The sequence below is a fragment of the Setaria viridis genome, chromosome 3, assembly GCF_005286985.2.
Source record: "Setaria viridis chromosome 3, Setaria_viridis_v4.0, whole genome shotgun sequence".
Lineage (NCBI taxonomy): Eukaryota > Viridiplantae > Streptophyta > Magnoliopsida > Poales > Poaceae > Setaria > Setaria viridis.
The window spans coordinates 14,451,862-14,467,270 of record NC_048265.2 but is presented as its reverse complement, the minus strand read 5'-3'; the positions used below and the strand labels follow the sequence as shown (position 1 = coordinate 14,467,270).

The 15,409-nt window shown below is 49.3% G+C and overlaps 2 protein-coding genes across 2 annotated transcripts; both read right to left on the bottom strand.

Annotated features, from left to right (window-relative positions):
* Positions 1-3,430: 3,430 nt before the first annotated feature.
* Positions 3,431-4,648, bottom strand: LOC117849883 (uncharacterized). Its single transcript, XM_034731615.2, has one exon. The coding sequence runs from the start codon at positions 4,261-4,263 to the stop codon at positions 3,748-3,750; it is 516 nt and encodes a 171-aa protein (XP_034587506.1). The 5' UTR covers positions 4,264-4,648; the 3' UTR covers positions 3,431-3,747.
* A 6,668-nt stretch (positions 4,649-11,316) lies between these two features.
* On the bottom strand, positions 11,317-13,907 carry LOC117849881 (calcium-dependent protein kinase 2). Its single transcript, XM_034731612.2, has 7 exons — positions 12,968-13,907; positions 12,706-12,858; positions 12,500-12,615; positions 12,241-12,408; positions 12,022-12,149; positions 11,821-11,920; positions 11,317-11,668 (listed from the first exon to the last, which is right to left on the bottom strand). Exons 1-7 carry the CDS (start codon positions 13,788-13,790, stop codon positions 11,567-11,569), a joined length of 1,590 nt encoding a protein of 529 aa, XP_034587503.2. The 5' UTR covers positions 13,791-13,907; the 3' UTR covers positions 11,317-11,566.
* Between the last annotated feature and the right edge of the window lie 1,502 nt (positions 13,908-15,409).

Genomic DNA, 15,409 nt, shown 5'->3' with positions numbered 1-15,409 from the left:
GACGGGGACCCCCCGGGCGTGGCCGTGGATTCGACCGGTCGGGACGGCGACGTTATCGGTTGGAAAAGCGTCGTGGAAAGCCGTCCCCTACGGCCCCTACGGCCTGCCCGATCGCCCAACGAACGACCACAACCTGGGAAACTAATATTTTCTTCGTCTGAAAATAAAGGAAAATACTGTTATAAATTAAATCATTTGAAATTTAATCAAATTTGTAAATAAAAAAAGGAAAATACTGTTATATGCGGCAATCTGGGAAGGAACACGGACGCAGGCTGCCCAGCTCCAAGTCCTTGAGCTTCGGATCCAAGAACAAGCGAAATATTCTGCCATAGTTAGCTCAGTTAAACCAACTCTCGCCGGTGATTCATTCATTTGGCCATAGACTAGAGCTGCCTTTGATTCCTCAGTATTTTTTTCAGATCGACCAAGCCAAGCCTCATTGGCAGACGATAAACCAAGCTCGCTGGTTTGGCCGGACGTGAAGGGCAGCTTAAACTAATCGAACAGAACAAGAGGAGCCGCAGTGGCGGCGGCTGGCGACTTTTGTTGTTTACGTTGTTGCAAAGCCAAGGTGCTAAGCGCATGGCATAAACAGATGAGATTGAGATGCGAGGCGAGGCTGGTGACCACTCTCTTCCCCTTTTGTCTTTTCCAAGGGGGCTCCCCTTTGTTCGTTACGAGAGCGCCCTAGCAGAAGAGCAAGAGAATCGTCCTATGCGGTGGTGGCCGACGGGCGGACCACGGAGCACAAAGCCTGGTCCTTTTTGTCTTGGAGGAGGGGATGATGGCCTGATGGGCTGTTGGACTGCGACTGCATGGGAGAGGGACTGACTGGCTCTCATGGCGTGTGGGGCGTGAACGACAAGCGGCTAGCACCTACTAGCAGTGAAGCGACGTGGACGCAGTAGGGGGCGTTGAAAATTGGAGCGATGGGTGTAGTAGAGAGGGTGTATGTGCTCGAGTTGTCACTCCTGTCAGGTGTCCAGTCAGCATGCAGTAGCCGTGCAACCAAAGGCCGTCCGCCCATGCCTGGTCCAGTCTCACGCGAAGGCGTCAGGGACTCGAGAGCTGCCTGCTGCCACCTACTGCGTCCTATCGAAAACAATCTCGCGCGACGCCCATCTCTCCTCTGACTGACTCGTGTTTCTACGGGACGACGCCCACACCACACGGGTGTGGCCCGCACGCGCTCAAAGCCGTACGAGCGAAGCCATGCCCTTTGGGAGCTGGAACCGGAACCTATATACACCCTCGATCATCCCGTGAACACTGGAACCACTTCCGACGGGTCATTTCCGTTCCGTTCACGTCGTGGCACTACTCCTCAGCAACCCGCATCCCTCCGCCCGGCGGACCATAACCTGTCGCACCAGAATGCTTGACCCCGGCCGCACCATGGGTCCGCCGCGGCAGCGCACGACACGGACGGGGCAGCAACGGGCGCGCAGGCGCAGGCGCCACCACGACCGGTGCACGATGAGTTGGGCCGAGGCTCCGCCGCCGCCAGCCTTGTTGTCGCTCGCTTAGGCGGGCCGAGGCTCGCGAGTTGGGCCACGAACCCGTCCACCACCACCACCACCTGCGCCGAGCTCGTTGACAAAAGGCCGGCGGGCCGTCACAGAACCAACCAGCAAGACAAACCAAGCGCCCCGGCCCTTCTTCTTCTGGCGGCGCGCCAGTGTTCTTTCTTGGCGCCTAACGGCAGCCGCCGTGGTCCTGGCACCGACATCCCAGCAACAACATAGACCGAGCACACAGATCGGATCGGTCCGTGCCGTCCGCCGACGAACGAACGCAAGGAACCGGCCGGAGAGCGTGGCCAATGAAAGAAACCAGCGTGACCGCAGATAATGAAAGAGAGCTGCACGTCTGCCAAGTTCTTTCCGGTCATTATTGGTACCGTGCACCGGCTAGCCTCTCCCGACAGCAGTGAAACACACACGCACACCGCAAGATATTCAATGTTTCGCAACTGTTTTTACGAGTGGCCGACACCTTAATTTAAGCACTCTTTGGTGTGTTTTTTTCCTCTCAAGTGACCCATGATTTTCCTACTACCATATAAGTTTCTATATTTTTGTGACATGGGATCTTACTATTGACTACTATACCAACGCCATAAATTTCCAACAAATTGATTCTTTATAGTATGCATGGTACATACTCATCAATTGAAATTGTTGAAAACCTTCGAGATACTCGCAAACAAACTGTTAGAAGATGTTATCAGTCTTCTGGTACAGTATACATGTAAATGCTCTTTGCAAAAAAAAAAGAAAGAAAAAGAGGCAGAGCATGTATATGCTATAGCTCACGTGAGCAGGAAGCTAATAAGAAGCTTTGCAACTGAATGAGGAGTAAATTAGGATGAGATGCCGATCTTTATGACTGTCTTGAGATGAGAGTTTACGCTAGAGACTGTTTAACGATTTGGATTTATACAATGATCGCCAAATGAAACGAAGCGTGTGCAAATCAATCCGAAACCATATATATAGCTGCATTTGTTGCAAAATCACTGAAACTACACTAGCTGTAATTTTATGTCGTCACATGTTTTTTTAGAACAGCGAAGAAGGGAATGAGGAGTGAGCTGAGTCATAATCGAAATGAATTTAAACAAGACAAATAGCGCCCCCAGTGATTAAGGGCTGATCCTTTTTCATATGTGTTTGTGTTTTTCACCCAAACAGTTAGAATTTAGTTTATGTTTGGAAATTTTTCTGAAATTTCTTGGGTATAGTAGTTTGCATGCAACTGAGTAGTTGATTCAAGCCGAAAATGTTTGCAGTCATCTATACATAAATAATTAAAATGCAAACAGATTGCAACTGTATTTCCATCTGTGCATGCACGATTATTCTTCCAGAGATCGAGCAGCAATATCATACACACATGAAATGCAAAAGGTCTCCTTTTATTTGGAGGACCAAGCCAGCAGCAATGGCAATAACATATCCATTTGCTTCAGTTTTCAGTGACGACTTAGCTAGACTGCCACTGTACTTAATTAGCAACTAATGCATGCGCAGGCATATATATGCTCATGATCGAAGCATGCTCGGATATTTTCTTTTGAGAACAGCTACCTCTAAAGTAGAGCTAGCTACAGCCTTACAAGTTACAACCATAGCCACATATACACAGAGCACAACAGATTTAAACTAATTAAGCTTTGCATCAAAAGTCAGCAATCTTTCAAATCATTCCTCTGTATATTTAATATAAGTACCAAATGGATTGGTGTCAAGCAAGTACGGATCAATGAGATGCCAGTATTTTCGGAAACAAAGGAGAGGCAAAGGAATCTGATTCCCCCTGGTTCATTCAAACACTTAACTAATAATCCCCCCCCCCCCCTGAGCATTTCATCTTTAATTTGTTGGTCTCCAAGAAGAACCAATACACAGTAAGCAAGAAAGCGATCGAAATGTTAACTCAAATACCTGATGACCAACCCCGTTACCATTTCATCGATCATTGTAGACTGAAAACCACCAATTAGCTCCCAATCAAATCGGATTATGTGGCGCCCACAACATACAGTGCTGGTGTAGTACACTGATTGTCTAATTGCCGATGGCAGTGTGACAGAGACTGCATATTGGGAGCTATAGCAGCGTACAGAGAATTCAATTCAGTTCAGCTCGATCGAGCCTGCACATACGATACAGTTCGTCCATATCCTCATGCGAGATGCAATACACACACATATCGTGTACCCCTACCACGCGATTGGGATCATCACAGCTCGCCGTCGCCGTGCGGGCCGTAGAGGAACGTCGGCGGCGAGAACACGGAGTAGCTGTTGTCGATCAGCTGCGGCGCGAAGCTGTCCTCGTCGTCGTCGTAATAAGCCGCCGGCACCGAGGCGTGGGCCGCGCCGGCGGCTGAGGCGGCGTCCGACGACGGGGTGCTGACGGGGCTGGGCAGCGCGCCCGACTGGGGCCCCACCGGGCTGCCCCCGCTGCTGTCGTCGGCGCCGTCGACGTCGATTATTGCGGCGCTGCCGCTGCCGCCGCTGTACTTGTACGGGTCGGCGTGGCGGCCGGTGAGTTCCTGCACCAGCGCGCGGAAGCCCGCCGCGCTGGTCGTCACCCGCATGGGGTTGCCGATGTACACCACCTTGATCGGCGGCTTCTTCCCGCCGGCGCCGCCGGCAGCAGCCTTCCCCTTGCGCTTGCCCGAGCTGGTGCTGGCCGACGCGCCCTGGCGAGCATTGCTCCTGGAACCGTATTGCTTCCTGGGAACCCCGTCCATGGCCGGCCGATCTGCGGATCAGAGGACCGCGCTGATCGAAGGGGCTATAATGGGGAGGAGGCGAGCTCTATCTTGTGGTGCAGGTGCACAGGGGATGGTGGTGGAGTGGTGATGGTTGTGGCGAGCGAGGAACGGGGAGTATAAGATGGTGGATGAGCTTCCCGATTTAGTAGCCATGAAAGGACAGCAGCAACGGAAGAATTAGTACGTATAGTGGTACAATTTACAAACGGGTGTTTAGAAACGGTGGCTCTGGTTTGAGAGCTAAGTGAAACCCCTATGGACTGGGAATGGAATTGGTATCCATGTGGGGTGGGGGACTGGGGGAGGAGATGGAGGAAATTGGCTAAGTCCACCAGGTGCTTCACTCGGAATGGCTCACTAAAATAAGTGCATCCCTGCATTGAATATATTGCCCCAAATTTTATGAAGTGAGTCATACCTTAAGAATAGGTAATAAAAAACACGCTATTGAACTTATTTATATTTATTTTTTTACAACTCTATACTACACATGTCTGAAATCATCCTCTGATTTTGCTGATGAGATTAGTGATGATGTTTTTTTTTATGCTGCTAGGTTAGAAAAAAGCACCATATAGCTGCCAAGTTTAGAAGAGTGCTTAGGAAGGTAGGCATGCAAGGCGGAGGATATTAGTTGCGATGAAAGAGCAATGGGGATGCTGCCTACCATGGTTGTGTAGTGGATGGATGGTGGGCAAGGTTGGGGTAGGGAAAACAAAGGTTTTGATTCATGCGGCGGTGAGCTAATGTCGCGGATCCAGTGACACGAGCGCTGCTGGAGATGGAGGTGAGTAAGCAGTGCGGGAAGTGAGCTCAGCGGCTTAGCAAGGAAGAAAGAGTTGAAGCTGTCTCATATAGCTGAAGGTTTAAGAAAGTTTGTGGCCCATTGTATAGAAATTCAACGGCTTAGAACATTTAACTAGAAAGGGATAATCAGGTGTTGATATGGTTAAAAACATCCTTTTATTTTTTAGATGAAGGAAATACAACTTCCGGTTGCTATTATTAATATGATGGCGTAACATCAAGGATACATATTGTCAATAGACCTCTATCATCTAGAGAAACTTAAATAGAATATATGAAACAATAAATTGAAGTAGAAAACTGCATTGACTAGCTAGATACTACCTGATACGTCATAACTTCTAAGCTCTTTGTTTGTTGCTACAATTTCCAGCCTTCACAGTCTTCAAATATAGAATGCCAACACTTGATTAGCATAAGAAGACACCTAATCTTCCTATACGTCAACTAGTTGCCAAAGCTGAAACACAATTCAAGATCCATGTTGTTTCTGCATACTGTTAATACGGTTAACACGAAACCCAAGTCAGAATCATACATGATGGACTTTAATTATGTCAACTCATGAAATCATATACTTGGGCTCTTTGCATCTAGAAACAACATGGTTTCAAATGCCCACTTAACAATGTCGTGCAAGAAATAGACCGTCGATCCAATGAGCTAGAAATTCGGCTATTACACATATTTGCGGTTGCTTCTAAGAACTAGAAATAATGATCGATGAGGGAATTTGGAGAGTTCAAAACTTGAATTTTTAATTGCACCAAATGAGCTTAGCAATTACACCTATAAATAAATGTAATTCTATCTTAACTTGACTGCCGGCATAAATGAGTGTTGTTTTAAGTGTAGGCATAAATGAGTGTTTTTTAGGTATAGGCATAAATGAGTGTAACTAGAAGTCCAGGTGTTAGAGTCGTCTATTCTAACGTCCAAATTTTGTTTCATTTCCTCCACGCGTGCTAATTAGTAGGAAGAAAGAGGAAAGAAAAGACAACGTAGACATTCGGAGTGTGGCTAGTAGAGCAAATACCCGGTCATAATGTATCTTTCCTCTCTTTTGGAAAAAAAAACAAGGGAAGTTAACCTTTGACGCCGGCCAAGCTCGGGCAGTGCTTGGAGTGAGCCTAGCAATTCGAGGCGTGCGGCCAAGGGGAATCTGATGCGGGGTTGCAGCTGATTAACGCAGCAGGATGAAACGGGAACAAAGGCATGCGGGGAGCGACCCCATCAGCAATGAATGCACTATGCAGCCCGCGGCCACGTGGCCGGCTCCCATAGGGCGTCATCCCTCACGTCAGCCTCGGGCCCCGCGCTGACGTTGGACTGCAACCAATCGGCACCCGCTCTTTTTCTCACCGCCCGCCATTGCTTACCCGCGCATCTGTACTCGCCCTACCCTGCGCCTGACAGGCGGGGCCGGGATCAGACGTGGCCTCCGAGAAAGGCGCGAATGCGACGAATGGCCGAGGCGTCCCAGGCCCAAAAGAGCAGACGGGATTTACCCGGGCCCACACCGTGAGGGGCCCGCCTGGCAAGTGGTACAGATCAAGTGCGCGCCCCAAATCAGCAAATCAAATCTACATCACTTCGTGGATAATTGTCACAGACAGATATTTGGTTTAAGAGTAGTTTTGACTGTACTCTTTATTATCTTTAAATAAAATGAAAAATGAAGCATTTAGCTAGTGGAGTGTGGAGTGCCGGGGCACACTCTGCGCATGCTTAAGGTTAGCACATGATAAACTGCGACCGAGAATTGAAATCGTGGCCCTTCCACCACCTAGATGGCTAGATGTTCTTCGTGACAGAGTTTTATTCCCTTTTTCTTTGCAGCGGTGCTTCCAAAAGGATGGATGGGAGCTCTTGCAATTAGTCTAGTTCGTCTTAAGGTCTAGTCAACCGAAGAGGGTAGACACAGATGTGATTTTCAAGTAGTAGGATTTTTTTTTCCGTATTGATACATACTGCACTGAATGTGATCGAGAAGCTGTTTCCCACAAACTTATTCTCGTCTTACTTAATAAAACTAGGGTAGAACATGATAATAATTTATATTGTTCGTGGAAAACGAAAAGATTTTTCAAAATCTTGTGTAGTTACAACTATTTGCATCGATACTTAAAACGCGTAGTTGTTAAAGTGGCCAAACTGTTTATTACAATAAAAGGAGACTAGTTGATGTAGCAGTACGTGGAAACATGCAGCAAAATCCTATTCGTGATTCTCAAAACAGTGGGTGAAGATATTTTGCAACGAGAGGTTCAGCTATAACCAACAAGATTGCTTACAAAAATTATAGATATTTAAAACACTAGTATTTCTCATGTTTCCAATTGAGGAACTAAATGCCATAAAATTAATCACAAACTATCAACGTTTTACCACTTTGGTAGAATAACGTTAGGATATGTGAGTGTCTAAGGGAACTGCCCCAACCGGTATGCTTACATCATTGGCAAAAGTTTCCATCAGGCCTTCATTCGGCTTTCTATAATGGGGGTGAAACTGAAAGAAGAAGCAAAGTACTTAAAGATGAGCAAAAGTGTGAAGTTTGGACCACGAGGCAGTCATAGCCATATAGAGCGGCAATAATTGATAAGCTGTCAGCATTCAGCAGTCACCATTCTAATGTATATAGCAACCATGATAAAGCTAATTCCAAGATTTAGACATAACGCTTAATCTGCAATCCAAAGGGTTCCGCATCCATTAACAATAAGTTCGATATTATACTTCTTTATCAAACATGACGGAGTGCAGACATTCATTAAGAAGAGGACAGTAAGTCTTATACATGTAACAATAATAATGCCTAGACCGAGCGAGTCAAGGCTTAGGAATTGAAAAGAAAATGACCACTTTCAATAGTTGGAACTTGGAACAAGAAAACTCCTTACGTTACCGTAGTTCCACAAGTTTTTCTTGCAACTACCCTTCTCAGTTTTTCGAGACAAGGCTTTGCTCCATTTCCATTACAACGAACGGAAATAGCAGCTACGCTTCTCATATAGAGCCCAACTTTGAAAGCTACCCGTTTCATATCTTCATGGAATGGAGTGAAGGCGAAGCATCCTAGTGCAGGCGCCATTTTCAACTCTCAATACCGTTCAAACTAAAAGCTCGATCGAGATCATATGTTCCCATTCGTTAATTTTTACAATGCTGTAGGTTCAGTGTGATTTCTTTCAAATCATTGCCTAGAGCTACGGCTGATGTCAACAGACAACTCAAAGTGTTCTGTCTGGTGAAATGTTTAGTTGGATGGTCAAACCCAAACCTTTACTCGAAAGAATGGTCGTTATGGCGATTGGTTTAGAATTAACATAATTCCTATAAACATGATAAGAACAAACCAAGAAAAGATATTTACATAATTTTTTGAATAAGATGAATGTTCAAATTTATTGTCCAAAAGTCAACAAATAATGGTACACATTTAGAAAAGGATGAAGTATTAACTAGCCGAATAATTAGCAGTCTGGTGCCATTTCTTTTTTTGGGAAGAAAACTTTCCAACGAGTAAGCCCATACTGCCAATGGAGATCCATCATGCTGATCTGTTCCAAGGATACATCCACTACGCCAGAAAAGTTTTCTGTGGTGGTCAAAACATGTTGCGCTGGCGGTTTGAGCGCTCGCCAGCAAGCTTGAGTCAGTAGAAATGGTGATCTGTGCTGACGGGTGCTCAACCGCCAACACAAATATATCTTGCGCTGACGGGTGCTTGTATCACTCGCCAGCACTGCTTTTCCACGGTAACTAAAGCACCGCTAGTGGCCGCAGCCACCGGCAGCAGCGCTGCAGGCGTACGGCAATAAAACAAATTCTACTCGACTGCAGCTGGCCGCGCCGCCCGTCCCTCCACTGCCAAGAACAGCTGACAACTCCGCTGATCACAACGCGTGATGCCATAGCTCCTCGCCGCCGTTCCTCTGCAGCGTTGCAGGCGCCGTCCGTCCCTCCACTGCTAAGAGCAGCTGACAACTCCGCTGAACGCAACGCGTGACGCCATAGCTCCTAGCCGTCGTTCCTCCATGAGAGCCGTACGCACCATTTTTAGCCGCTTCTCTGCACCGGGTGGGCAATCACATTGCCGTAGTCGTCCTATGCCTACTTTGCATCTGAGAACAAAATAGCAGAGGAAAATTGATTTAAAACAAAAAAACAAGCAAATCAATCCTCCGCCAGCAAATCTCAAGCACATCACGCGACAGGAGGCAACTGGAAAGTGAAAGCATACATCATACCTGGAGATCTCTCAAAGTCCATGAAAGAAGAGATGACCTTCGGGCACACATCGGGTGCTGGCCGCACCGCCTTGGCTGCCAGTGGATGCGGTATTGCACCTCCACTAGCCCTACCGAAAGCTAGCCTCACGCCATCTGTGCATGTCGGCCCCCGCTAGACGTCGGCCCTCGTGCCGTTAGCCCTCGAGCCGGCCGCTCGCATCGGGCCTTGCCGATCGCCGGCCTCGCATCGCACATGTGCATCACGCCAACCTCGCGCCGCCCACCCTCGAGCCGACCGTTCGGCCTGAGCGAGAGAGCACCTGAGGCCACCGCGCCCACTGTTGCCGTTGCGCTGCCTCACCAGCCCCCGCGCCCACGTGTCCGCCACCCGACCACCGCTCCCGTCGATGCCCGCAGGCCGACCACATCTACCCTGCGCCACTCGCCGCTGTGCCACCCACTGGCCCCTGTAGCTCCTGGAGAGATAAGGGAAAAAGAGATGTGAGGCTAGGAGAGCAGCAGTGAAAGATGAGAGAGAGAGAGGAGAGTAGATAAGGTAGAGGCACGGGCGCTCAAGCCCACCATTTTTTCGCTGCGTGCTTTGCATCCAAAATTCTTTGATCTTTGTACTGGCAGGTGATGTATATGCGCTAGTCCCCCGCCAATATAATTCTATCTACATTTTTTTCTTTTTTTCTATTAATTTTTTAGGCGTGAATTAGTTTAAAAGTTATTGAATCTTCTACAACAGTCTTATCCATGTAAAAATTATATTAGGATATATATGATAATTGTTATTCTAAGTTAGTTGACAAACTTAAAGTGTGACTTGAGTTATATGAAATATTGTTAGTGAAGTATATATTTGTGAAAAATGTATAGTCTAATTTTTGTAAAACATATTGAAACTTATATGTCAAGGTTGTGTACTCACAGAATGACTCCCTACCAAGTTATATAATTTTCGGACCATATTTAGATACTATTAGAATTTTTACCCATCAAAAGATGTAATAGAAGTGATAAATATACTAACAAACTTGTGAAATTCCTCGTGTACTTTCATGGGTTAAGCTAAAATGGAACATGTTTCCTTATTATCATTTTTCTGAAATTTTTTGAATCTTATTTGTGGAAATTTTAGTTCAAATATCAATTAATTTCAATAAACATGGTTATAATTATTTAAATCTTAGAAAATTGAAATTCACTTCTTAAATTTTTGAAACTTCTACACAACTGCATATACATAGTCTAATACATATTAAAAATATGTTGGCATAAGTTTTTGGATAATTAGAAACGTTTAGCCCTTCCCATCAATATAAATTGAAATGCATTTGTGCTGACGGGTGACATAAACATCCGCTAGCACAAATAGCCTCCATTTATTCTGACGGGTGGTTATGTCACCCGCCAACTCAAATGCATTTGTAGTGATGGGTTTTATCATGCTAGCCAATAGACTTTTTATGCTGGCGGGTGGCAAGTGGTGCCAGCACAAATCTGTACAGAATGCTGGGGCCGTGCGTAGTGATGACCACGTGAGTAGGGTTCCCGGGAGCTTAACCAGCCAGACATTTCAGGCTTTGAATTTGACTGGTACAGTGCGTGGATAGCCATGGCCCAGCGCAGTCACGTTATCCCGCTATTCAGTTTTGTACCGAAACAAACAGGGCTGTACAGAATGCTGGGGCCATGCGGTTGTTGCTCCGTCCGGCTGCACGATCGGCACCAGCAGAGCTCAGATTCGTGATCGGTTTGGCCATGCTTCGAGTATTGGGTCTGTTCTGCTCTATTCGTCCGATACAGTTGGAGCAAACCACACGTCAGCCTCCAGCTCAGCATCTGCGTCCTGTTCGGCTATACACACATACCTGTCGAGTGTCGTTTGATACCAACCGATCGAGCACACGTCACCTAGTGCTACACGGACAGTGGCATTGACATGTTGTTCTCTAGACTGTAGACTGCCTTGTAGAATCCGTTCCTGAAACAATGGACCAACAATGTATGACAGCACGACATGTACACAATATGGACAGTTGTATTATACACACGAGTAGCATACACATGAGAACAAATTCGATCGGCACCCACTAGGCATTTCTCACAAAGTTGGCTACGTCCAACATGCCAGATCGAGAACGCGTGCGTTCTGTTGCTTCTCCTTGCCGCCCACCATTTCAGCCGTGCAAATCTGTTGCCCGCCGCCACGCCGCGCGCGCCTCTCACGGTCACAGGACGACGTCGCGCCGCTTCTTGGGGTTGGTGGATGGCTGGTCCGGGTCCCCTTTCCTCATCATCGCCGCGAACTCGGTGTAGTTGATCCGCCCGTCCTGCACGCACGGAAGCATTATTCCGAGCCGATCGTACCAGGGCAGCGTGTTCGGCAGCAACGCCATCTAGCCAGCAGGCCTTGTGATAGTGTGCAAGCAAGAACATGCTGATGGGTGATGAGCAGCAGATGAGAGTGTTGTGGGTGGCTTACGTTGTCGGCGTCCACTTCGGCGACGATGTCCTTGATGTCCCGGCCGTCGAGCAGACCCTTCTCCCTCAGGGCCTGCTCGAGCTCCTCCATCGTGATGTACCTGTGAGGCAGAGGATGGCAGCGTGCATGAGCTCCATGTAACTGACTGCATCGCAACGGTAATTGCATCAAGATTCAGGAGCCAGGAATAATATAATGTACCCGCTGTTGTCCTTGTCGAAGTACTGGAACGCGGTGTAGAGGTGCTCGTCCCGGTCCATCCGGTTCATGTGCATCGTCGCCGTGATGAACTCCTCGTAGTCGATCGTCCCGTTCCCGTCCGCGTCGGCCTGCGATCAAAAGCGCTTCATCAATCATGTCTGAAGATTCTGAATTTTACGGTGCAATGGGTTTCAGCAGGTTGCATTGATATGATCTTACAGCCTCCATGAGCTGCTGGACTTCGGCCTCGCTGAGCTTGGTGCCCTTCTTGGCCAGCCCTCTGCGCAGCTCGTCCACGGTTATCGTGCCGCTGTTGTCGGAGTCCATGCTCTTGAACATCTCCTTGAGCCCCCTGATCTCCTCCTCCGACAGGCATCCGGCGATAACCTGTATGAAAAGAATTGAGGAGAACAGAATCGATTTCATGGTGATGAACATTCTCATCCAGATTTCAGACTGGCTGGAACAAAAGACGCACCCTTAGCGCTGCCTTCTTGAACTGGTTCATAGCTCTGAACTGCTTGAGCCGGCCGAGAACAGCGTTGTCCAGCGGCGTGTCAGGCGCCTCGCCATCCTCCTTGATCCACGGATGATCTGAACAGACGCCATTTCAGTACATGGCAAAAATGAAGCTAGGACGTAGCATTTGCAATGCTCATGATCAGCGTAAAGTGAAACACTTACTGAGGACGTCGTGTGCAGAAATCCGCTGCTTGGGGTCAGGGTTGAGCATCTTCCTGACGAGGTCCTTGGCGCCCTGCGAAATGCGCGGCCATGGGTCGCTGGTGAAGTCAACCTGCCCTCTCAGGATGGCGTTGAAGATACCGTGCTCCGATTCTGTATCAGCGTCATGATGAATTGATGATTATTCAGGCAATGCGAGTAATAAGATCATGAACCATTTTTCTTAGACGATCGACGAAGCAAGCTGCCTAAGATAGCTTGCCTGCCCAGAATGGCGGAACACCGCAGAGCAGGATGTAGACGATGACGCCGACGCTCCAGATGTCCGCCTCCGGGCCGTAGCTGCGCTTGAGCACCTCCGGCGCGATGTAGTATGCGCTGCCGACGATGTCCCTGAACACCTCCCCTTCCTTGAAGAAGACGGAGAGGCCGAAGTCGGTGGCCTTGAGCGGCGCGTCCTCGTCCTTGCTGAGGAGGAGGAAGTTCTCGGGCTTGAGGTCCCGGTGGATGACCCCCATGGTGTGGCAGGTGTGCACGATCTCGACGATGGTGCGGAGCAGCGACGCGGCGGCGCGCTCCGTGTAGTGGCCCTTGGTGATGATCCGGTCGAAGAGCTCCCCGCCGGCGCAGAGCTCCATGACGAGGTGCACCGAGTTCTTGTCCTCGTAGGCGCCCTTGAGCTCCACGACGCCCGGCTGGCCGGAGAGGTGGTACATGATCTGGACCTCGCGGCGGACGTCCTCGATGTCTTCCTTGGTCGAGAGCTTGCGCTTGCTGATGGTCTTGCACGCGAACTTCTGCCCCGTGGCCTTGTGCGTGCACAGCGACGTGACGCCGAACTGCCCGCGGCCGAGCTCCTTGCCGACGGTGTAGGTGCTCTTGACGTCCTCCATGGGCCGGCCCAGCACGGGGCCGACGGGGGCCGGGGGCCTGGCCGGCGTGGGCGCCGAGGTCGCCGAGACCGCGCCGGCGGACGGCGGGGGAACGGTGGCGCTGCCCACGGGGCGGCTGGAGCCGGCGTAGGAGGGGTCCGGCGGCGGCGCGGGCGCCGCGGACGACGACCCCGGGCAGCAGCAGTTGCCCATGTCGGCCGGCGCCGGCGGCGAGGGGGGGACGGCGGGCGGGCGGGCGACACGGGGGCCTCTCGCTCGCTCGCTCGCGCGCCGGGGAAGCGGACGCGCAGCGAACCGGGGAGATTTTCCGGGTGCGCGATGGGGTGCGGAACCTTTTCCGGGGGCGCGCGAGGGGTGGCCATGAAAGGGAAGGCTGGGAGGGAATGGCGGGAAGGTAACGGCTGCTTGGTCTGGCTTCGGTTGCCTTCTCTTTGCTCGACACAGAAAAACAACAGAAGCTTCCGTGGCGGTGGGCCCACGAGATTCTTGCGGGCCCCTGCTGACGTCACAGCTTCGGTAGCTTACATCAGCGACTTGTTTTTTTTGGGGGGTAAATCCCGGAAGTCCGGAAGGACGCACGGCGTTGTCAAAACCGCGCCCAGGGCGGATTCAGGGTGCAAGTGGGGCGATCGCGCCGGGCCTCCAATTCCGAGGGGCCACTCTAAGCAGCAATTACTCTATACTTTTCGAGTGGCCACTCTAAGTAGCAATTAGTCTAGTTATAATCTAATTTTTTTCACGTCAAGCCCAATAGCTTACAGTAGATGCTTGGCCAGTTTGGGTTTCAATTCTATTATCCTCGCATTGCAGCATGCATTAATGCTTATGGTAATTACATTATGAAGTATAAATACATTTTTGTTATTTGCATTTTGGAAATATGGGGCTACCATTTTATATTTCGCACCCGGGCCTCGTAAACTTACGGTACGAGCCTGGACGGATTCTGTATAGAAGGATTGTTGTCCCAGGACTAGCAATGATTTTCAGCTCGACAATATAGACATAAGTAGAGTAGTGATCAGTTATGCCTTTTTCCTCCAGAGATTTGAGGGTTTCATGAAGCAGTAGCAGTATAATGGGATGATTTTTCGACCTTCTACTCTCAGGCAGTATCTTTTTTAAGCATGTACAATGAAACTGCTTAGAGCAGTGGATTGAAGTGTTATGAGAAGGATTGGAGAGGAAATTAGTTATTTTAGACTTAATCCTCTCCGTTCCACTTCAATACTCTTCTATCCAAATAAGCGAGGTGCTTAGAGAAAGAGAGAGAAACGTTTTTTTACCGTATCATTAGCATCCGGTGTTTAAAGGTTGATAGAATGCTTAAATTTGCATCGGCGCTTCATGTGTGCTAACAATGCGGTTGATCCTATTTAAGTACCAGCTTGCATTTTAGGGATTTGTTTTTTATACCGATGCTTAATGATGTGATTTTTAAGCACTTACATCTAAGCAACTTGCATCATCATGACCACTTCGCCGCCGTCCTGCGTTCTCCCTCGTTGGCGTTGCTGGGTGCCAGAACGCCATGGCGGGTGGAGGCCGCGCGCATGGTGCTCGACGGAACGTCCCGTACGGGACGGCCCCCACGCCAATGCCAACAGCGCACAGTCACGTGGCGTTCGCGTGACGCGACGAAGTGATGCGACCGTGAGGATGGTCCGGGGAGCAGCAGGGGAGCCGGCGTGGCGGGGGCGAGACCACAACCATGCACGAGCCGTGGCAGAGCTGCTTGGCGCGCCGTGCGAGTGCGCGGGCATCCTCGACACTCCGTTGCATCTCTCCGTCCACTGGTGCGTACGCTGCTC